Here is a 23,780-nt window from a genome sequence, read left to right as displayed (position 1 = left end):
TACTTTCTATAATTAGTACAAATGACTAGGCCCACACCTTTGAAGTAGAATTAAAATAACTTGGGACTTTCTCCAGATCGAAATTGGAAGATGTACAATGCTCAAGAATTAGAGAGGTGGAAGCATGAGAAGCATGGTCACTTTTCTATCAAATCTACTTATTCTTTATTAAGGGATGGAGTGCCTTCCTCCTCTCCTCTCTAGGCTAAAATTTGGAAGCTTTAAATTTCACAACATAGCAAATCCTTTATGTGGATAGTTCTACATGACCGTCTTTTGACTAACCAAATAAGAGTTAAAAAGCATATGAGTAATGATACTCTTTGTATGTAGTGTAAGTCTGCTGATGAAGATATTTTGCATGTTATGTGTGACTACCCGAAGGTTCAGAGCTTGTGGAGAAAGTACGTTAGACCTAAATTTGTTGATCAATTTTTCAATTCCCAACTATGGCATTGGTGTCAGTCCAAACTTACAACTGAATTTGGGTCTTCTGAGGTTAAATGGAATTGTTGGTTTGCAACTATTTGTTAACTTTTAATTTATGGAAGAGAAGGAATGCACATATGTTTCAAAATGTTATGGAATCTAATAATTCAATCTTTGGTCATGTGTTGGCAATTCTGAAGTGCATGAGTCAGTGCCAAAAAAGTTCATAGTAATACTAGTTTAATGAGAAAATTAGGTGTGAATTCTTCTACTATATTAGTCATGACAGCCCGAGACTGTATGTTAATAAAGCTTTTTCAAAAAAAAATGATGTTGCGGGTTGTGGGGGAGTTTTTAAGGATTAAAATAGGGTTATCTTGAACACCTTTATGCTTAGACTACAGAGTGGTAATGCTCACACTGTCAAATTGTGGGCTTACTTAATTGGTTTAAAAAGTACTTGGCAGAGTGGATGGCGATCTATTATTCTTCATTGTGATTCTACAACTATAGTGGATATGATAAAAGGCGGTGATATGGAGCTTCATGAATGTCGAAGTATCATTATGGAGGTTCGTGAGATGCTCAGCTAGAGTTAGCTTGTAGATTACGTTGATTTGATCGTGAGGAGAACTAAGAGGCTGACTCTCTTGTGAAAAGATGTCTGAATAAGGCTCCTGGAATCTATCATTTAGCACTGACTATGCCAAACTTTCTGGAGTATCTTCATCCTCCTTAGTTCTTTTTTCTATTTTTTGTCTTTTGTTTGTGTTTTTGTTTCCCTACTTTCCTTCAAGGAAAAAGATAAATGCATGGAAAAAGAAAGAGTAGGTCTTTGGTAGTTGCATTTAATTGAAGTTAATACATCGGCCCAATTACTAAGAAAATGGCTTAGATTCCATTTACAGCCTTGTAGTTGTAGCAATCATTGCTGAATTCAAATTCAATCCCAAATGCTACTATGGTTGCTTCTATATGGCTGGTTTCGTGACCAAAATCTCACCACCATCATTCAAAGGTTGTTGAACACAAAGAGAGCGTTCCTTGTATTGTGTTCATCAAATCACCTCTCATGAAATCTCTCATGCCATCCTTGATCCCTTTGAAAGGATGAATAAGAACGTTGGTGTGTAAGAGGAGTTGCCCCAATAATAGCTTAAATGTAATGAAGAGGAGCACTCCCTAGCGTGGGACTAGATAATGGATGATGTGGGTAGAATAGAAGACTGGAATCGCTTGGGGTAGGAATCAACAAATGAGGTTGCCTAAGCATAACTAACACAAATAGCCTCATCTCTCTCTCACTTTCCATATACAATGTTAGGAGTACCATATTATCAAATTAATTAAATTTTTTTTAAAAAAAAATTGTAACATATATTCTGAGACAAAATTTAATTTTTTTTAATTTTTAATATAAGACAAAGTTAGAGTAATTATTTTTTTTCCTAATTTTATCCTTTTTTATTTATTGTCGTTTGAATTCCTAAATAACAATTTATTATGGTTGTTAATTGCAAACAAAATTTATATTCCACTAATAGGGGTTAGTAGATATGGAAAATGGGTAGCTCAAGCTCTAAAACTTAGTAACTTAAATTTTGCCTAAAATTTGAGGCCCAACTTTTATTCAAAAGACTAAAGGCCAGGCACGTAAGCCTTATTGCAAAAGGAATAAAATAAAATAAAATTTAATATTATAATTTAATTAGCATATTCTAAAATTTTACATAAATTAAATTAAGGTCTTGCATCATCTTCTAGAAAATAAATAAAGGATTTAGAAGTCTAAATTTATAAGATGAAGACAAAAATCTTTATCAATCCAAATCAAAATCCTCCTTCTTATCATCAATAAATAAAATATTAGAACTTTCAGATGTAAATTCACTTATTAAATATGGAGGTGGAGGTTTAATGTTAATTATCTCTGCAACTTCTTCATCACATATAATAAATATTAATCAAATTATGTCATTATTACACACACATACATCACAAAACAAAACACAAAAATTAGCATAAAATGGCATAAAATCATTTCACTAATTGTAGATAAAAATCAATGCTTGCACATTATATGGGAGGAGGCGGTAACGAACACAAAAGGTTATGCTAAAAGTCAATTCACTAACTATTATAGTCATTGGAATACTTAGAATATTTGATACCATCCTTAAAAGGTTAAGAAATAATTGTTAATTAATCTTCCACTAATACAACACATTTAACTTTGGAAACTAGTGACTATTAAGGGAAGCTTCTTTCAAATAACAATCTAATTTAGTTTTCTCAATGGAAGAAACATCTTTACTCTTGAAATTAAGAAAATCCTACATATAGAAAAAATCTAAAAGTATCAAATAAAAAATTATAATTAATAAACTAACACCAATGACATAATGTGCATTAGATAAACAAAAACTTATATCATAAGCTTGAGTCCAAGTAGGGCTGAAACTAAACCAACCCCTATCATGAGCCTGCACCTTAGAGTACTTTAGGTTCAGGTCAATTTCAAGCCTTTAATTAGGCATATTTAATTAAATAGGTCAGGTTAAGTTTTTCAAAGCCTAGTCTGCAAACCTAACAGGCCAACCTATTTACATACACATATTTTGTAATATATCACATATCAATTTCGCAATTGATTTTTAATCAATCTATGTTTTTTATTTGTTTTTTTAATCAGATTGGACTTATTTATTAATTTTAATGTTATTACTTTATTATTGTATTGTATTATAGTTGGTAAGTCTTTTATTATTATATATTGTAATTAATAAATCTGATTATATATTTATGCTAATAGTCCCAAAGTATATTTGAAATATTTTAAACTAAAATGCAACTTATTTAAAAGACATACTTTTACATAGGCTTTCAGGTCAGGCCTAAGTAATGAGAAAAGCTTTATACAAGTTTTAAATCAGGCTTAAACCTCTGACTTACCACACAAACTTAAATCTATTTGGCCAAAACTTAACTCAGCTTAACCTATTTCCACACCTAAGTCCAAGACATAGTTGGTTCCCTCTTCTTCTTTATCATCTTTTGACTAATGCTTGAGCTTAGTTGACTTTCTGTTGGAGTTGAACTTGATGTAAGATTAATAGAAGATCTACCAATTTCTTTATATTGATCAAACATATAATATAACTTTTGTTTGATATTATCAACTTTCATGAAATCATTCACATGATCAATAAGTGAGTACAAATATTTGATCACTTCAAGCTTTGCTCATGAATCAGAAACACTTCTAATAGAAATGATTACACTATATTTACTCCAATACTTGTCAAATTTCTCCTTTAAATGCATTATCTAAAGTAATTGTGAAAATTTTCTTTTGAATCCCCCATTCACATAAGTTCTTAAAAACTTTGGTAGCAAATTCATATCTAAAATGTGGATACTCTATCTTACAAAAAGAAAGTATTCCATTATTAAGTTTTCAATTTTCATCCACAAAATGTGATGTTAAGCAAATATAGCCTCCAGATGTTACAACAGTCCAGTAATCAGAGGTCAAGCATATTTTACTATGATTCTTTGAAAAAAAAATCACTTTCAACTTCTCCTTTTATAGCTCATATAATCTCCTAACACCTAACACAACAACTTTTCTACTTATAATCTTAACGTGAGGATTACATTCCTTAAGCACCTGCCTAAAAATAGGAAATTTAACAAAGGAATATGACAAAACATATTCAATAATCAACATCCCTAACAACTCCTATATACACGAATTATTAATTTATCTAGATCTAACATAACCTTAATTATCTAACATCATCAAGCCTTACGGAACTTTAGAAGAGTTGCACACTGCGTGATATGATGATTTAGATGTGATGTGCCATAATTTCTACCACACGCTAATAAAGTGCCACAACCATTACACTTTGCCTTTGTTGCCCTCTCTTCATTAAAAAGACTTCCAAGCATCTGAGGTAAATGCAATAAATTAGGTAGGAGTTGATTCTTTATTGCTGTCCCCTTTAATTGACTTCTTCGTATTAGTTTCATTAGGCTTGGCATTAGACGGTGACATACTACAAACAAGCATAAATCACATGATCAAAATAACAAAGCAATAAAATCACATTTAAAGGACAATTGGGATCAAAAACTAGGAATCACAACAATTAGACAACCAGGACTAGAAATAAAATTACATGAACACAAGATTGAAGGACAACCAAAATAAACCAAGACCATATTACTAAAAGCAGATCAAGATAGAGGAGACAAGCCTAAATGCTAAAGCCGAGAGGAGTCAAGATTTAAGAATTTGAGGCAAGGCTGTAGAGATTGAGAGGCTATAGCTCCGTGATGCTGCTGAGATCGAGAGGCCAAGAATGAGAGGTGGTGCTACTAAGATCACTCAAAATACTAGGTTAAGAGGAGGGAGGAGAGAATTGTGATGGCATGATGTAACACTGATATGAGAGGAGCGACCACTGACAAACACAAGACTCTAGTTCGAGAAGAGGGAGGAGACCACAGGATAATGCTAGCAAGAGTGAGAAAACATAATCGAGCAATTGAGAGGAGGAGAGTCAGATGAGTGAGGGAAGGAAGGAGAGTCGGGCAATTGAGTGAGAGAAGTCTCAAGTTGAGAGAATGACTTAGGGTATTGAGATTTTCTTTGGGGTTCAAATTTTAGAAAATGCATTTTGAGGAATTGTTAAAAAAAAAAGTAAAATGGGCCGGACGAGCCCAAACCCTTTTTTTAAGAATTATAAGGGCTGAGCTCTAAAGCTCAACTACCATAAAACATTTTTTTTAAGTCCTAACCTTTATTAAAATGGGTTTCAATGGGTAGCCTTTTAAGCTTGACTTTTATTCTCAACTTTAATGATTAAGTCTAGTGAAAACATATAGTCCTTCACAATGTGAGGAACTAATATTTGAAACCTTTAGGAGAAGCACATGCATTTAGATTCAACACCTGAACAAAATATAAAATATTGGGTAAATGTTACACTCTCTCTATTCATAAATGTAAGACATTTTTAAAAATTTAAATGTTAAAAAATATAAAATATTTTTAGTCTTTTAAAGTATAATCATTACTTTTTTTTTAAAGTGCTCTTATTGAACAAATAATTTTATATTTATTTTAGGGTAAAACACCCCATTAAATAGGAATAAATATAAAAAAATAAAATTAATTTAAAGACAAATAATTACTTTATTGGAGGTAAAATTTGGTTAAAAATGTTTTAAATTTTTTAAGGAAGAGAGTATATATATTTTTCAATTACACTCTTACTTTATTAAATAATTAATGAGGTTGTTTTGAATAAGTCAAATATTATATTTATATTTACTGTACTCAAAAACACGATTAGAATGCTGTAAATTTTTTTTAAATTAAGATTTTAACTAATTTTTTAAATTAGTTAAGAATTATTTGTATTGTGGTTCAAGAAAGTATTTATAATTTTAGCAAGAAAATGATTTTATTTTATTTCACTATTTGTTTGAGTATCCGTCCGGAAGAATCCTGAGGGAGAAAATCACAGGACAGGCCCTTCGTGCCTTCTTTCTTCTCAATTCTCTGCATACAAGTTTCCTTCCTGTGAAAACTGAAGCCCAAAGGAACGCACAGAAGAATTACGATAAATCTGAATATCTTTTTTTTTTTATCAAAAAAAGAAAAACATAGACAGTCGCAGAGAGTGATGGCATGGTTGCGATCGGCGGGTGTGAAAGCTGGAAAAGAATCACCTTCGCTCTTCAGCTTGACACGGAGGTTAGTCCACGGTGCCCAATCCCTACGAATGCGAGCATTGTCGTCCGCCGTATCGCCTCCGTCCAAGGCTGCTGTATACGAGCTTCACGGATCACCTGACACAGTCACCAAGTTGATAGACCTTCCGCCCATTGAAATCAAAGAGAATGATGTGTGCGTCAAGATGCTTGCTGCTCCTATCAATCCCTCGGATATCAATAGGATAGAAGGTTTGCTAATGCTTACTAATTTTACTTTATTTTTCTTTCGATAATGATTGTTGGTTTTAGGGTTTATTCATCGAGTCGAAAAATTTGTAATTATATGATGTATACTTGAAGGTGTGTATCCTGTGAGACCGCCACTCCCAGCTATTGGTGGGTATGAAGGCATTGGAGAGGTGCATTCAGTGGGCCCTGCAGTTACAGCTCTATCTCCCGGTGATTGGGTTATTCCTTCTCCACCCTCTTTTGGTGCGCCCCTCTTGCTGGTTTCACCATTTGATATTTCACATTTGATTAGTGGATATAATTCCAAAATCCATTGATTAAACCTTTTTATGAATCAGTATCGTTTCTTTTACTGACTGTGCCTGCTAGTATGCGTCTTACACGAGTTTAAGCTTTTATCCTTTCAAAATTGCGCTGAGGTCACAGAATTGAAGATAAATGCACCGAGCGCTGCTAGTCCCGGTTCCTATAACTTGAATTATGTTGCAACCGGTTGCAGGAGAATGATTGAAAGCCTATTGCTTTATTTCCGAGATATGAGCTAAGCAGCTTAGAAGACTGCGTATTGGCAATCTTAAAAAGATGCCCGGGTCAAATATTTTCAATCCATCCGCACATAATAGGTTCAAAATGCATATCATATGTCAAGACAATAAAATTATATTTTCTTCTCTAATTGGAAGATAGAACCATCAAATTGAACCCTTTGGTTCTCTGATCTCATCAAAAGTTATTTGATTTACCTCTGGCACAGGGACTTGGCAAACATACATTGTCAAAGATCAGAATGTGTGGCATAAAATAAATAAGGATGTACCTATAGAATATGCTGCTACAATCACTGTCAATCCTCTGACCGCCCTGAGGATGGTTGAAGATTACATTACTTTGAATTCAGGTACTGCAATTTGCTACACATTCAGTAAATTTTCAGTATGGAGTTGAGTAATTGATGCTTGCTTGAACTTTGTATCATGGGTATCAACAGGAGATTCTATTGTGCAAAATGGGGCCACAAGCATGGTTGGGAAGTGCGTCATTCAGATTGCCCAATCTCGTGGTATTCACAATATCAATATAGTAAGGGATAGGTACTGATTTCATGGCTCGTTGTAGATTTTATGAGCTTTTAGTCATTGTTTGTCGAAGCTTAAGTAAAACACTTAGATCCAAGCTTATTATGTGTAAATTTTATTATCATTATTATGAGTCTTATTCTTGCCCTCCTAATCATTTCTCTGCAGGGCAGGGATTGATGAAGTAAAGGAAAAACTCAAGAAATTGGGAGCTGATGAAGTTTATACCGAGAGCCAGCTGGAAGTGAAGAACGTCAAGAGTCTTTTGGTATCTTTTGAGTCTTTACATATCATTGCTGATTTGGTTTATAGCTTCTTATCCTGTGAATAAATGTTAACTTATTCAGTTGAATGTTGATAGTAGTTGTGGTGGTTATATTTTTTTCCTCCATCTCAGAAGCAAGCATGTGGAAGAGTAGTCTGAATTTATTTCTACCTCTGCCATTTGTGCTGGCATTCCTTAGACTCAGTATGTGGTTTGTAAGAGTGAAAATGATAGGAGTGGCTGGAAACTGATGTCGTGTTAAATCATGCATCAAGTATAGACAAATTGTTTACCACCCTCCTTCCCTTTCAGCTATTTGCCCTCCCATTAAGGCATCGCACAAATATTATTTTTACTGGCTGTTGCTTATAAAATTTCTTCATAGAATGAATTCCTTTATGAATGTCAAATAGTTTACTTTACATTCCATTGATATGATAGGGCGATTTTCTTTTTGGCCTGTGACATGATAGGGTGCTATACCCGAACCTTCATTGGGATTTAACTGCATCGGCGGTAATTCTGCTTCCCTGGTTCTCAAATTTTTGAGGTATGATATGGAAAGTTGGTTAAAGAGTTGCAACTCTCTCGCGTTGTTAAAATAAGTATTGTTTCTTGAATGTAAGTCATTTGATGCCATGCAGACAAGGAGGAATGATGGTGACATACGGTGGAATGTCTAAAAAGCCTATCACAGTGTCAACTTCGTCCTTCATATTTAAGGTTAATTAATAACTTCCACCCATTTTCTACATTCTGTTTGATTACTTATGTTTATGATGAATGAGGTCAAGCATAAAAGATAAATCAACTGTGGGCATTATGTCAGTCTAGTCATGTTAAAATTGCAAGTCAAATAGCTTGTCAAGGAGCTTTGCTCGTTCCGCAAGGAGGTGCTTGAAATCAAGGAGAAACAAAATGTTGTTAAGGTAAAACATTAATGTGATGACGTCTAGTGATAGTAATTATACAATATGATTGATTGTACAGCTTAGGCTGTCGATGATACTTCATATTAGTGAAGTTGTCCAGGTTAGTTAACGTGGATTTCCCAACCTGGTTGGTTCATGAATTACTTAGTCCTCAAACATGCTCAGAGTTGTCCACAGCGTTATGAAATATAGAAATCAGTATGCCCTTGGATCTGCATGATTGGGTTAAATTGGATCTGAAAGCATCGACAAACTCCTCTTGGTTTCTTAATTGACTAAATAACCAAATGTTATGTCTAATTAAGAAATGAAACAAGACAAATTGCTTTTTAGGACCTCGTACTTGAAGTCATTTATGTCATAGCTTATTTTTGCCTAAGCATTCTCGACATTACGTGCCTGTCTGCTTTGATAGACTAGAATTTTGCTCTGGCTTATAATCTGTAACCGAAGTTTAAAACTACCTATATGCAGGATCTTTCCTTGAGGGGATTCTGGTTGCAGAAGTGGATGACGACTGATAAAGCTGGAGAGAGCAGAAAAATGATAGACAGGCTTTTGGGTCTTGTGCAAGATGGGAAGTTGAAATATGAGTATGTCTTCTGCCTACCAAATTCAAATTGTAAATTAACAATTAGCTCTTGGATTTTATTATTTCTTTTCATGAACTGTTGGCTTCTAGTTCCTCATTGTGTCAACGGATCAATTTGATATATTGTTCGCCCTCGTTGCAGGATGGAACTGGTTCCCTTTGACAATTTCAAGACAGCATTGGATAAGGCCCTTGGCAAACTCGGGAGTCAACCTAAACAAGTGATCATATTTTAAACATTTAAATAGGATTCAAGAGTTTGTTGAGACTTGATATTAGGTAAGCCTTGGGGAAAGAAATTCAGTTTGTCATCTGGCAATTATAGTATGAGTTGGGAGTGACGTCTCCACTCTCTAGTGAAGTTGCATCGTACCAGTTAAGCATAGTGGTCAAGCTAATTTGATTGGTAAAGCAGTCAACAAATGGACATTGCATTGAGAGAATTTCGTGGACGGGCAACTAACACTGACGAGCATCGACCTGAGTTTAATTGAAACGCTCACGACTACATCCTTGATGCATCCCTAGCCTGTAATGATGTTAAAAAAGATTTACCCTAGTGACGGAAGATGCAGGCAAATCCTCTGACAGTAATGTTTTCTTTATCTGCTTGGAAAGTTGAAAGGTAATAAATCGTCCTTCTTGTTGGCAATTTCGGCTAAATTTCTACTATGGCAGATTATATAACTTTTACGTGATGTTGATTTGTCAGTTGAGAGTGTCAACTTTTACTTTGTCACTATTAACGTGAAAACTTTGAAGCCGGCGGGCGGCGGCATTGCTTTGATGTTTACAAGTTACAACTGTGTAGAGCGGCGTTGCACAAGAGTCAGAACTGGATCAAAGAGTACTTGTTGGTTCCCCCACCCCCCAAATAAATAAGATGACCCCCAAGGACGGTACATCCTTAGAATTGCCAAAGGCGATACTCTTGCTCATAACTTCATAAAACTAAGTGTATATAAAAACTAGAAATATTTTATATAAGGCTGCACAAAGGATTGGATGGCATTGAACTTCGCCCTAATTTAAAGTCTGGTCTTTTTTATGAAAAGGATTGGGTTAGGAAATTTGTAATTCGGTCCTGTCTAGTGATAATCAGAAAATTGACAGGATCAGATTTGGTGCATAGGATTGAGATACTGATCTTGTTAGTTTAGTACTTACTCAGTTTTTTTCTTTTTTTACTTTTTTCTCTATGAGAGACAATAATCTATTTCAACCTAATAAACTCAATTAAGATAATAAGATCACTTATAATCATAATAAGTTCAAAATAATTTTTAATAAAAAAATATATTTTAATTACAATCAAAATGATTTAAACTTATAACTTAACCAAAAATAACATTCAACAAATTTCAACAAGACTACATTACAACAATAATTTAAAAACAAACTTAACAAATCTTTAGCAATCATCTCCTTAGTGTAAATTACACTTAAAATATTTGTCAAAAATAAATTAATATAATTATAATTATATTAAATAAATTAATAGAACTGGACTGGACCAAGTGGTTCAGATACCCAGTCTTCTGTTTAATCCAATTCAAAAAAATAGTCTGATCTTTTTAGTCTTTTTTGTCTTAAAGGACCAATGTTTATAAGGACCTGATAAAACAAGATCATCTCAGATTGGACTAGGTCAAACAGAACCAGAAGATTTTTACACAGCCCTAATTTTATGTATTTTTAAATATGAAAAATGAGTTATACTATTATAATTTATAGATTGGATGATTTACCATTGATTATATATTTATTAATATTAAATATAGATAATTATCATGCACACCTTCTGATTTCATTTATAAGTTATATTTTAAAAGGTTCATTTGATCCTATCAGTGTGCCTTTTTAGGTATTAGTTAAAAAATATTTTTAAAATTACTCTTTATGAGATAGATAAAATAATATAACATCACTTTTTAAATTTATTATATAAAGGTATATTTAAAATTCTACATATTTTTATTCCTTATATCTTTTTATATTGGTATTAATGATATCGGTAAAAATAATTTATAAAAAAATTAAGAGAATATTTTTGTTATTGTCACTAATAGCAGCTATTTGTATGATATTTTTTATAAGGGGTATATTCCTTGTTACCCGTACATTTATTATTTTTCATTCGTTTCAGTCAATTGTACATGTCAAAGGACTCGAAAAAGGGGCAAGCGAAAAAGAAAATCAATACCCAATAACTTCCACCCTCTAGATTTATGTACGAAACGGAAATCTAATTTTTTTTATTCAAAAAAAGTCAACGGATAGAGACAAACAAGCAAGACAAAACTGCCACTATGATCACCAAACAGAAAAACCACCATATTGTGGCTTAGGCGTTGCTGCATTACTTTCTACAATGAGAAGCCATAACCTAGGGCTTGTGGGGCATACAATCCTCGTTTATGTAAGACAATATACAATCCTCGTTTATGTAAGACAATCAACCAAATTACTCCTTCAATTTTTTTTATAAATTATTTTTATTAAATTCATCAATATCAATATGAAATAAGTATAAGAAATAAAAGTATATAGAATTTTAAATATATTCTTATATAACAAATTTAAAAGTAATGCCATATTACTTTCTTTTTCCCATAAAAAATAATTTTAAAAACACCTTTCAAATATTACTTAAAAAGATGTATCATAATTTATAAATAAAATTAAATTAATTTTTTAAAATGTGACTTATAAATGAGAGAAGTAATCTCATAAAATCTCAAAATTAAAGAGGGGGTAAAAAGAAAAGATAAAGAGACTTGCCCTTCGCCCCTTGCGGGTGAACCTATCTCCCTCTTCACTCTCACCATACAGATTACGACATCACATTCACCATTTTTCCACAGTTCCAAACTCGTATATGAAATTTTATAAACCAAACACCAAGAGAAAAGGACCGATTTGCCGAGACTAGACCACCAGCTCATCCGGATGAAAGTTAAGAGACTCCCTCCATATGAGATCCTTTATATCGTCTTCGCTTAAAGTCGTCTGCTCGAAGTCAAAGATGAAAGGAGTCGGGCAAATGGGCTCCTCGTTGATCTCATGAAGACTTGACAAATACGGGTGATTCAATGCTGCTTCCACTGGCCAGGCATAAAATAAATTTCAGGGAGATGAACGAATGATAGAAAGGATTATCAAACATAAAGAGGCATACCGCTTATGCGTTTGGACGGATCGAAAGCCAGCATTTTCTCCGCAAGATCAATTGCCAACGGCGAGACATCAGGAAACCTGGATGCAAAGGGTTGCTTTTCTACACGTGGGAGCTGTTTAACATATTTCTTTGCATTATCGCTTCGCAAGAATCCAAGGTCTGACTCATCTGGAGAACCTAGAAGCTGTTTGATGAAGATAACTATGAGGATTATGTTCAACAATATTTTACTCATTCGGAAGCTTCGCTTACTAATTACTAGCACTCCTATTGTCTACCCCAAAAAAAATAAAAATAAAAATATTAAGAATTCAAATTATCAATGGGGAGAAGAGAAATACCTCGGTTATAAGCATCAACTGCTGAACATAGTCTTTGCCGGGAAATAGAGGCTCCCTTCCAATTATCTCCATCAAAATGCAACCAACGGACCATATATCAATAGCTGCAGTATATTCTGAGCAATTAAGTAGCAATTCAGGGGCCCTATACCAACGAGTCACGACATATTCTGTCATAAAGTCTGTCTCGGAGGTAGTTCTGGCTAACCCAAAGTCGCAGATCTTGAGATCACAGTTTGCGTTGAGGAGTAAGTTGCTTGGTTTTAAATCTCGGTGCAACACATTTGCAGAGTGTATGTACTTCAATCCTCTCAACAGCTGATATAGGAAATACTGCAATGACATTTAACATTCAGCTTAAGCTTTGGTCTTTTATAATGTTCTGTTTACAAACCGAGTCTCCAAGTTCAAAATCAGTGATTTAATTGATGGGAAAAAATAACGCTAATAATCCATCATCCCAACTTTATACACAGAAAATTATATTGCAAGATTTCAAGATACTCACTTGACAATGCTCATCTGTGAGATCCTGAGGAGAGCGAATTATCTGATGGAGGTCAGTATCCATCAATTCATACACAACATAAACATCATTAAACTTTTGCCTCTCTGGCGGCCGTATGATGTCCTTAATTTTAATTATCTGCAGGATACCATTGAAGAGAGTTATGTACAAGGCATAGCCTACAAAGTCCAACGACAATCAACGCATTTTTTTCCCAACAGATATTGCAACCAAGAGTCTCGTATACAGAGGCAGAGAAATCAAGCACATGCTGTCGTAGTTGCATGATATGACATGGAAAAGGAAAGCAAGTACAATCAGAAAGTAAAAGAGCCGTACATTATCATGATCCATATGACAGAGAAGCTTAATTTCACGAAGTGTCCTCTTGGCGTCGATCCTGTTGTCGAATGCACTACCTATCTTCTTAATCGCAACCTCCTCCTTAGTCTCAGAATTCATCGCGCAGCTGCACCGACAATCAGAAAGATCAACAGATAGACAAATTGAGCTATAACCCCCGATGGATGAGATGAAGTATGATGATTCGTGGACAGTGGAAAGGGAGAGAAGTGATACCAAACGATGCCGTAAGCGCCGCGTCCGACGGGCTGTATAGGAGGCGCGTACTTAGCATAGATCTCGAAAGGATTGCCAAGAATGTTGAATCTCACGTATTTGCCTCCGTGAATGGGAATCCCTGTGGATTTGGTCGGGAGGGGTTCAGAATTTTCCATGTGTTAGGGGTTGAAAGGAAGCTTTTCAGTGGGAGAGCGAGAGTGCTTGGCATATAAAGGAAGAAGGAAGCGAGCGTAGGACCATTGGAGGACTTTGACGGAGCCCGTTGAGCGCCTTTTGCTTTTGAAGATGATGGGAAATCCACCATGAAATTGGATGCGTTACTTTGAAATTCAAATCTCCAATTCAAATCTCGCGTGGACTATAGACAACAGTGGGCACGAGACGACGGAGTAAACCAGGAAAACTTGTACTCTTCTCTCCTCGCCTTTTTTTTTTTTTTTTTAATAAAGTCTTCGCTCCTCATCTTCCCCCTACACGGAAATAGCAAATATGCAGATATGCGGACCCATGAATGTCCCCGCTCCTGAAAGACATGGGCCCTAATAGCCTATATCATGTATGGGCTTCCTATAATTGATGGGCTCTTATGGAATTATTTTACAATTACTTCGTGCCTGTTCTAACGCATGAGCCGTTTCTACCAAAAAAAACATTAGCAGTTTCAATTACTGGTTATTTCTTCTATAAATGATTGATAGCATCTACCTCAAAAAACTTTTGTATATACTGTGTGTATTGCGCCATACTAGTTTTTATTTTGATGTATTGATTTTTAATAACAATACCGCAAAACATATACAATTATTTTTATTGAAATATAGGTAATATTTTAAAAAAATAAAAATAATCCTATAAATGTCGCTTTAATAAAAAAAATGTTAAAAAATAAAATAATCTTATATTTTTATTAAAAAATAATATTTAAAAATAAAATAATCTTATATTTTTAAAATCAGTTTTGGATGACTCAAATCTCACCACAATAAAACTCCAACTGCTTATGTAATTATTTTTAAATATGAGGTTTTGAAATTCGTGGAATAAAATATTAGAGGGACAGTTAAAAAAAACAAAAACAAAAAAAAAAGTAAACGACTGAAGATAAAAAAATTGACGAGGAGAGAGGAAATTGAACTATAAACTAGCGGAGAGACAAAGTATGGATAAAATTAAAAACAAAAAAATATGTGTAATCTGAGGCTTTAAGCTGGATAGAAATTAGATAACTTGATCCTCCAAACTGCACCCTTATTTTTGGTAAAACAGTTTAGCAATTAACGAGGACCATGTAAGGCTGCCCTAATAAGGCACTAAGGCAGCAGTCCCATCCCAAGCATTGTTCTGTTTCTTTAAAATGTAATTAGAAAAAAGTAACAATTGTTCTGTTTCTTTCTTCTCTTATTGACTGGCTTCATCATTCAGTGATGAAAGCCGTGACGTATTCTCAATTTTTCTGTGTCACCAAGCATGCAACTTCAAGGCCCAATCATTTCAAGCATAAAATATGGTCAGTTCTCTGGAAGAGCCATATCATTTTCACACAAAAGAAAACGTACGATTGCGCAACTCTTTGAAAATGCATTGGAAACGATCTTAAAAACCCAAAGTATTCAAAAACACATTGAATTATAGAAGTTATATAGACTTGCTTAAATATTTGCTGACTATTATCAGTCTTCACAGATGCTATAGCTGTATCATATCGTTTATAATTATTAAATTTATCATTGAATAAACCTGCATAAAATGCGCGTGTTCATCCTAGAGATGTCTTCGGGATTCTGCTACTGTCTGTGGGGTTATAGGGTCCGTTTGGATTTCAGTTAGGTATAATAGATTATGAAAATAATTGATTAAGTGATAGATTTTAATTATAATTGATTATGTTATGACGCAATCTGTTTGGATACTATTTTTTTAAAATTGATTTTAACAGAATTAAAAATGTTTGGATAATTTAATCAGAATCAATTTTAGTTATATAAATTACTATATAATTTAATTTTTAAATATAAAAAATTAATTTTTTGAGGATATAAAATTTGAATTTAATTAAGGAAAAAAAAAAGAGAGAAGAGAAAAGAGTTTAATTTTATTTTTATTAAATTATGTGCTTTATATGTAATTTGCTCGTGGGCTTTCTTTTGTAATTTTCTCCAACGTTTTTTGATTAACTTTTGGCAAAAGCTGATTCCATCAGCTTACGAGAAAACGCGCATAACATGCGAGAATCGATTTTTGTCTTATTTTGGCTGTTTGGACAATTTGTTGAAAAAATCGATTTTGGAGGGGGAAAATCGATTTTTTCCCTTATCCAAACACACTAATAACCAAAAAGAAGATACAATGCATTTTCTAAGAGATTGCCTAAGAGCGGAGGAGCAATGGAAGACTTTGGTTATAACACAGGAGCGGAGTGCATTCAAGGGGCTAGAGGGAGCAGATTGGGTAAATTTGAAGTATGATGCTAGAAATGAGAGGTCCAACCATTTACCTTGGGACATCCTTTTTGGGTATGTTTGCTGGGATTTATGGTGTTTTAGATGTGTGAAACTTTTTTCACATGATGATGAGGAAAAAGTAAAACTAACTTTGGATATTATTTAAAGAGTTTAAAATGATATGAAGTTAATTTTATCGTCGAGTATGTTTCATGATGCCAGAAGAAAGAATAGCCATTGGTCAAGATGAGAGGATGATGTTATGAGGCTTTATATTGATGGTTTGTTTAGAGAGGGAGTTTTAAGATGTAGTGGTGTAGTTAGAAATAATGAAACCGATTGAGCTTTTAAATTTAACAAATGTAGGAAATTCTTCTCGTGCTATAATTGAAATAATTGCTATGACCCAAGGATTGAAACTTTGCTCACAAAATGGGATTCAATGTGTTGATGTGTTCAATGATTGTGTGGAAGTAGTGAATCTCCTTGTCCACTCAAAGTTAGCAAATCATCCCTTTAGAGATATCATTTACTATGCTAAGGTTCTTTTGTATAATAATAGTCATGTTTTGTTGTCTTTTATGTTTAGAGAGGTAAAAGTGTCTACTTATTTATTAGCCACTAATGGTTCTAATTTATTAAAGTCTTTTATGTCTTTTGATCCATCCCTACCTTACTGTTGGAAGGTGGTAAATGATAATAAGAGGCGATCTTCTTTCATATATTACTTGAAACCTTGATTGATGAATGGTATCTATTTAAATTTTTTAAAAAAAAGCGCATGTTCATCAACCATATTTTATGCACAAAACAAGATAAAAATTCCATAACTTCCTTTATAAAAGACGTCAACTTTATTAACATTATAATGCTCATATCATAAATGAGGATAACCAATCGTTCAAAATCATTTGACTATGATTCACAACTAGCTAGATACCAGACTGTCAAAGATGGATTTTTTTAATATAAAAAAAGGGACGAACATATAAAAGCAAAGGTTAATGGTCAAATCTTCTTCATCCCTGGTCCACTAATGAAGCAATTGTGGTATAAAAGAAAAGAAAATTCAATTAAATGGGAATCTAATGATGGTGATTAATAAATATTTTTAATCTTCATTTTGATTGGAGCACTTTGTAACTTGTTACCTCCAATGGTGCAATGGGAGTTTGTATAACTGTATTTGTAGTTATTTTTGTTTCCTAACTTCAAATAATCATGGGAAACATCGTAATACTGTTGTCCAAATAGTTTCTTATCCACCGATTGCCAATAAATGCCTCCTCCGAGCCTTTACAAAGGTAAATTTTGCTTTCACTTGTCGAGTATAGCCAACTGAAACGTTACCCAAAAAACAATCAAATCAATTAATCGATGTGGGCAGGCCATATTTGGCCTAACTTTATTTAAAGGTTGACTCTCGTTATACGTGTTTTATTACTTGAACAATCTTATCTTTGTCAATCAACGAGAAACATATCCTAACCTCTCCTCAACCACTATCAATTCTTCCCTAGCGAAAAGGAATCTCTTGATTCAGTATTTTTTTAATTAAAAAAAATGATCAAGTATACCATATGATTTGGTAAATTACATATACTCAGATGATATTTTCTTGAATTAAAGGTTATTTTTATCCTTGAACTGTATATGAAAGGTTACAAATATCTTTAAACTCAACTATAAGTCAATTTTATCCCTCAATGTTAAAGATTCTCTCCTTCATCACCCTGCCATTGTCTTATTGTCAGTTTATCATTAGTGAGCCTCATATTACATTTTTTTTATTATAAAATATTTGAGTTAAGGGGCAAAAATGATCCCTAACTTGATAAAAAGTATTTAAAAAATAATGGAACTTACTGATAACTAACAAACATTGAGTGTTTTTAATGTCAGGATAATGACAAAAGAAATCTTTAAAGTTGAGAAACATAATTGATGCATAGTTGAGTTTATGAGTATTTGTGACTTTTTGTATATAGTTTGGAGATAAAAATGATTATTAACCTTATTTTTTAATTAAAAAAATTGACCAAGTACACCATATGATGAAGTATAATGTTTGACGTGAATCTCTACCAATACTCACATTCACTTCACATCCTCTTAATATTTTTTTTTAATGACCAACTTACACTCACGTGTCACAATTTGATGACACACTCGGTAAAAATACATAAATAAACACACTAATAAGAAAACAAAAAAGAGATCAATCAAGATCCCAGCTAGGAGAACCTTGCTACCCAAGAGCATGAGGCCAATGTAATGTTCATCTTGACATCATCGAAACAATACTCTAAACACACCATTGTAATAATCAGGAATAATAAAATCTCCTAAATAAAATTATTACAACACAAGGATTTGTTTAAAAGATTGGGATCTAAAAAAATTATTTTAAAATAATATTTAAACTTAAACCATGGTTTAAAACAAATTAAATAAAGTAGCAGAAGCATAAAAACCAAAATCATCACTTAATTGCAACAAGGGACAAATCTAGAAAATTTTCAAAAAAAGTCCCATCCGATATTTGATTTGAGTGATTCAAGTGTCCACATGTCTCTCTTTAGATCCTCTAGCTATTGACACTGGTTTCATACTCAACCGCTTAAAAATTGGACACCCAAACCTAAATTGATCCATTTTAGTTCAAAACACACATAAAGGTATTCAAAATCTATAACCTAGTTCCAATAGTCTTAGAAACACTTGAACCGACTCAAAAGGACCACAAATCACCTTATAGACTAATTATAACACATCAATAACAATTTATACATAAATTAACTATCAAAACCCTAATTTCATAATGAATTCAAGAGGCATCTATAATTCACCATAATTATTCATTTTGGCTCAGCAAACACATAAACAACACAAAAACTATCACTTGTACTAATATTTCAACCTCACACGATAATTTCAACATAAATACATCATTTCAGGTCGAGGTACACACCCATACATTGTAATTCTCATGTAAGTGAATACAAAAAATGAGTGATCCTAAGTTGGGATAGAATTCATAAGCTATTCATTGCAATACTAAAACATAAAGTTAAAAGCTATACAAACAAAGTTCTTCAATCTTCAATAGTCCTTTCCTTTCCTTTTCCCCTACCAGAGCCCTTGTAACATCCTTAAATTTTAAACCTGATTAATTGAGCCTGATTAGAGTAATTAAGTTTATTAATGAAATGTATAACCAGAGAGCTTTAACGAGCATGTTTGGTTGTAATCCAACCTTAAATATAGGTCTGAAGTGAAGTCAGGTTACCTGGATATGAAAAAAAAAAGAAAATTTAAAGAGTAAGGTTCTATACCACACGTCACAGCTTATGGATAATGCGCCTGGGCAAGACTCCTCTATGTCATACGCCACATTTTTTTATAGAAACAAGAACGCGCACTTTAGCATTTGATGTTTTTCAAACTATATTAACTCATTTTATTCCTTTGAGGTATCACATGTTTTCGTAACATTATTTTACCCTAATTTATAATTTAAAAAATGATTTTTATTGATTTTAAACTATGAAAATTTAGGATCTCATTTCCTTAAATTATAAACTTTGTAATCTTCCTTAGGTTAATCCCTTGAATACCCTGAATTATGGTTTTAATTGTAATTAGTATATGAAGATTCCACAAGCTTAGGGTTGTGTAAAAATCTTATGGTCTAGTCCAACCCGATCTAACTTGCAAAAACCCGATCTTGTAAAACACTAGTCTTATAGAACCAAAAAGACTAAAAAGACAAGACTAATTTTTTAGATAAGACTGAACTAGAGACCAAACATCTAAACTAAGTGATCCAATCTAGTCCTATATAATTATTTTAATATGATTAAAATTAATTTATGAATTATTAGTTTAGACTTTGGTGTCTCTTTCATAATTCTCATCACTTTATATTCACTAAGTTTCCTAATTGTTTCTAATTCTCATTTCCTGCATTTAGTTTTAAACTTAGTAATTTTTATTTCCTGTGTGGTTGTGTTAGTTTTTTAGAACACAAAGTCATGACTATTGATATATAGAGGATTTAGTACTCTAATTTTGAACTCGACAATTCTCATTTTGGTGCTTTAATTCTCATACTATTCAAATCTAGTAATAATTGAGAATTGATTTTAGTTCTCTAATTTAGGATTTATTGTAAAGAGACTTTGGTGCTTTAATTTTAGTGCTCTCATGTGATTAATAAATGCATACTAATTGTTCTTCTTGATTTTTTTATTTCTTGTGTTTTTTTATTTAATTATGGTTGTGATCTCATTGTTAATATTTTGTATTTTATTACTGTAAAGTAATGGATATTAAGCAAACATCTAGCATGAAACAACCTCAATCATCTTTTTTTACTAGTGAAAATGTGACTCCAACTCCTTCGTGACCATCTTTGACACCTACTCCTCCTCCTTAACCCCTAACTACTATAGAATGTCCTCATCCTATTACAACTATAATTGAAAATGAAGCTATATAAGGTAGTAGAAAGAGAAAAAAAAATCTACAAGAAAGGTACGAAAAGTATGAGAACACTTTACTAAGTTACCATTAGAGGAGACAAATGAAAAAGTTAGAGCTACATGCAAGTGCTATAATTTAAATTATGCTTGTGACCCAAGTAAGCATGATTTAACATGATTTAACATCCTTAAAGAAGCATGTGCCAAAATGTCTCAATAATCCATATAAATCTACACAAATGGCAAAGCAATTTATATTGAATTATGTGACACCAAGTAGGCAAAAGGGAAGCTTAGTACCCCACATGTTCAATTTCAATCAGAAATGATGTTGCAAGGCTCCAGTTGAGTTCGTCATATGTGATGAGATGCCATTTAGGCTTGCTGAGAAGGAAGGCTTTTAAAAAGTGTGTGTAAAGGAGTTAAAACCATGATTTCAAATCCTTTCAAGAACAACAGTGGCTAGAGATGCCTGATAATTATATCTAGGTGAAATTAGAATCTTGAAAAATTTGTTAAAGAAGTGTACTAATCATCTTTGCCTCACTATAGATTGTTGGACATTAGCTTAAAACTTCAATTACTTATGTTTGACGGACCATTTCATTGATAATGATTGAAACTTGCATAAGAAGATTCTCAATTTTTGCATGGTTGAGAATCCTAAGGGTACTTATCAGATTGAGGCATACAAAATGTGTTCACTGTAATCATGGATAATGCAACTTTCAATAACATAGCCTTGTCTTACTTAAAAAGGTATCTAAAGAATTGGAGGGGTCTTGTTTGTGGTAGTGATTATCTTCAACTACGATGTTCTTCACATATTCTTAATCTAGTTATTAATAATAGTTTGAAGGAGTTAAAAAATACCTTTGAACCCATTCAAAATGCTATTAGATATGTTCGTTCATCTGTTACTCACTTGCAAGGATTTAAAGATGTTGTGAATTAAAAATGTTAGACACAAAAAGTATTGTTTGCCTAAATGTCAGCACTAAATAGAATTCCATATATTTACTATTAGATATTGCTTTAAAGTTTCAAAAGATATTTGAAAGATTAGAGGACGAGGATGAAGATTTTGTTAGCTACTTCAATAAAGGTTAAAAGCGTTATGCTTAAAGTGACTTTACTTGTTTGGATGGTAGCATTGATGCCTATGTTTATAGGTAAAGTGTTAGACCCGATGACAACATAGATGCTTTTGCTTACTCTAGGCAAGCTCTTTCTAAGCATAATAGCCCTCTAAACAAACAACCTGAAATAAATCACGATTCTTTCTTAAATTCTTGAAGGTATTTTATGATGTCACTTTGCAATTTTCTAGCACATTGAAAGTTAATGCACATACACGCTTCCATCAAATCACTTTAATTCAAGAGTTGTTAGATGAGAATATTGAAAGTGATTGCCCTCTTTTTAGGGACATATCTTTGAGCATGAAAAGTAAGTATGATAAGTATTGGGGGTAGCAGATAATTTGAACCCTTTATTAATTATTGTTGTGATTTTCGATCCTCGATACAAGCTTGCCTATATCAACCATGTATTTGATCAGTTTTTTTCTCGACCCCGACCTTTGTATATCCATGAAGAACAAGGCAAGAGGCACTTTGTATCCTTTATTTAAGGAATACTCTGCAACAATTGATCCTGATACAAGTAGTTCTAGTAGTACCAACTCTCTAAATGCTATTGACACCAACACTTTAAATGTAAATAAAGGTAAAAAAGACCCTAGTCATAGATAGTTAGCATCCCATAAGCAAAAGCAACTTACCGGTTGATACTTAATCAGAGTTGGATAGATACCTTTCTACTAGTGCATCTAAAAACACCCCTATTGATGATGATGATGATGATGATTTTAATATCTTGACATGTTGAAAGGTTAATTTTACCAAGTATAGATTGCCTTCCTTGATAGATTGGCTATACCAGTATCTATAGTTGCTTTTAAATTAACTTTTAGCATTGGAGGATGTGTTGTTGATGATTATAGGAGTTCTTTATCTCCTAAGATGACTAAAGCACTCATTTATGCCTAGAATTGGCTAATTGCAGGGCAATCTCTCTCAGAATTTGTTTCTATGCTTGATGAGTTTGACAATTTTTAAGAGACTAACAATGTTGTTAATGTTGCAGGTAATATTTTTAATTTTATGTCTCTTAATTTAATTTATATATTGTATTTTTACACTTATTAATCACTTTATATATGTGTATATGATTTATTTTTGACAGATATTTCAAGTATAATTAATGCTGAGGAGATAATTGCATGAAGATTTATTGAGTTTGTTTTTAAATTGTTGTTGTAATGTAGTGTTGAACTTTGTTGAGTGTTGTTTTTGTTGAAGTTATAAATTTAAATCATTTAGATTGTAACTAAAATATTTTTTTCTTGTTATTAGAAATTATTATGAATTTATTATGATTATAAGTGTTTTTATTATCTTAATTGAGTTTATTAGGTTGAAATACAGGAAAAAGGAAAAAAAGGTTAAGTGAGTACTAGACTAACAGAATCAGTCTCCCAATCTTATAGACCAAGTTTAGTCCTGTTAATTTCCAAGCTATCACTGGACCAGACCGGACTACTAGTGGCCTAACTTAGTCTTTTTTATAAAAAAGATCAGACTTAAAGTTACACTGAAGTTCAGTCCAATCTAGTCCTTTGTGTAGCCCTACACAAGCTAATCCCTATTTTAAAAGTTAAATTTAGTAAGATGCTTCTTACTATAGCTTTCCGACTTAATTCTGATTAGCTCTACCATCAAAGCTTGATTATGCAACTACCCAAGGATCCAAAATAACAATTTACAATATGAAATAATGATTAAACTAACTAATCCACTAATTTTACTAATTTATCCTTAAGTACTAATTTTTTTTGGGATTAAAAAATTCAAGATGTTGCACCTATAATAGGAATATAGATTCCTAAGCCTTCAAAGCTTTTCTCTTATTCTT

At 32.8% G+C, this 23,780-nt stretch overlaps 2 protein-coding genes across 3 annotated transcripts; one reads left to right on the top strand and one right to left on the bottom strand.

Annotated features, from left to right (window-relative positions):
• The first annotated feature begins 5,953 nt into the window (after nt 1–5,953).
• LOC129314944 (enoyl-[acyl-carrier-protein] reductase, mitochondrial) lies at nt 5,954–10,457 on the top strand. Of its 2 annotated transcripts, XR_008594339.1 has the most exons (10): nt 5,954–6,405; nt 6,517–6,648; nt 7,160–7,303; nt 7,394–7,496; nt 7,650–7,749; nt 8,220–8,296; nt 8,391–8,469; nt 9,153–9,271; nt 9,413–9,895; nt 9,983–10,457. XR_008594339.1 is itself a non-coding variant. In XM_054958425.1 (9 exons), exons 1-9 carry the CDS (start codon nt 6,126–6,128, stop codon nt 9,504–9,506), a joined length of 1,128 nt encoding a protein of 375 aa, XP_054814400.1. In that variant the 5' UTR covers nt 5,954–6,125; the 3' UTR covers nt 9,507–10,057. The 2 variants fall into 2 exon arrangements, 1 of the variants encoding a protein (XP_054814400.1); XM_054958425.1 differs by having other exon boundaries at nt 9,413–10,057.
• A 1,519-nt stretch (nt 10,458–11,976) lies between these two features.
• Nucleotides 11,977–14,304, bottom strand: LOC129314996 (mitogen-activated protein kinase homolog NTF6-like). Its single transcript, XM_054958488.1, has 6 exons — nt 13,877–14,304; nt 13,637–13,766; nt 13,298–13,435; nt 12,790–13,122; nt 12,449–12,632; nt 11,977–12,374 (listed from the first exon to the last, which is right to left on the bottom strand). Exons 1-6 carry the CDS (start codon nt 14,032–14,034, stop codon nt 12,199–12,201), a joined length of 1,119 nt encoding a protein of 372 aa, XP_054814463.1. The 5' UTR covers nt 14,035–14,304; the 3' UTR covers nt 11,977–12,198.
• Nucleotides 14,305–23,780: the final 9,476 nt, after the last annotated feature.

Source organism: Prosopis cineraria, unplaced genomic scaffold, assembly GCF_029017545.1.
Source record: "Prosopis cineraria cultivar Desert tree isolate PC_DT_omini unplaced genomic scaffold, ASM2901754v1 PC7, whole genome shotgun sequence".
Classification (NCBI taxonomy): Eukaryota; Viridiplantae; Streptophyta; class Magnoliopsida; order Fabales; family Fabaceae; genus Prosopis; species Prosopis cineraria.
This window is presented reverse-complemented; position numbering and strand designations above follow the sequence as displayed.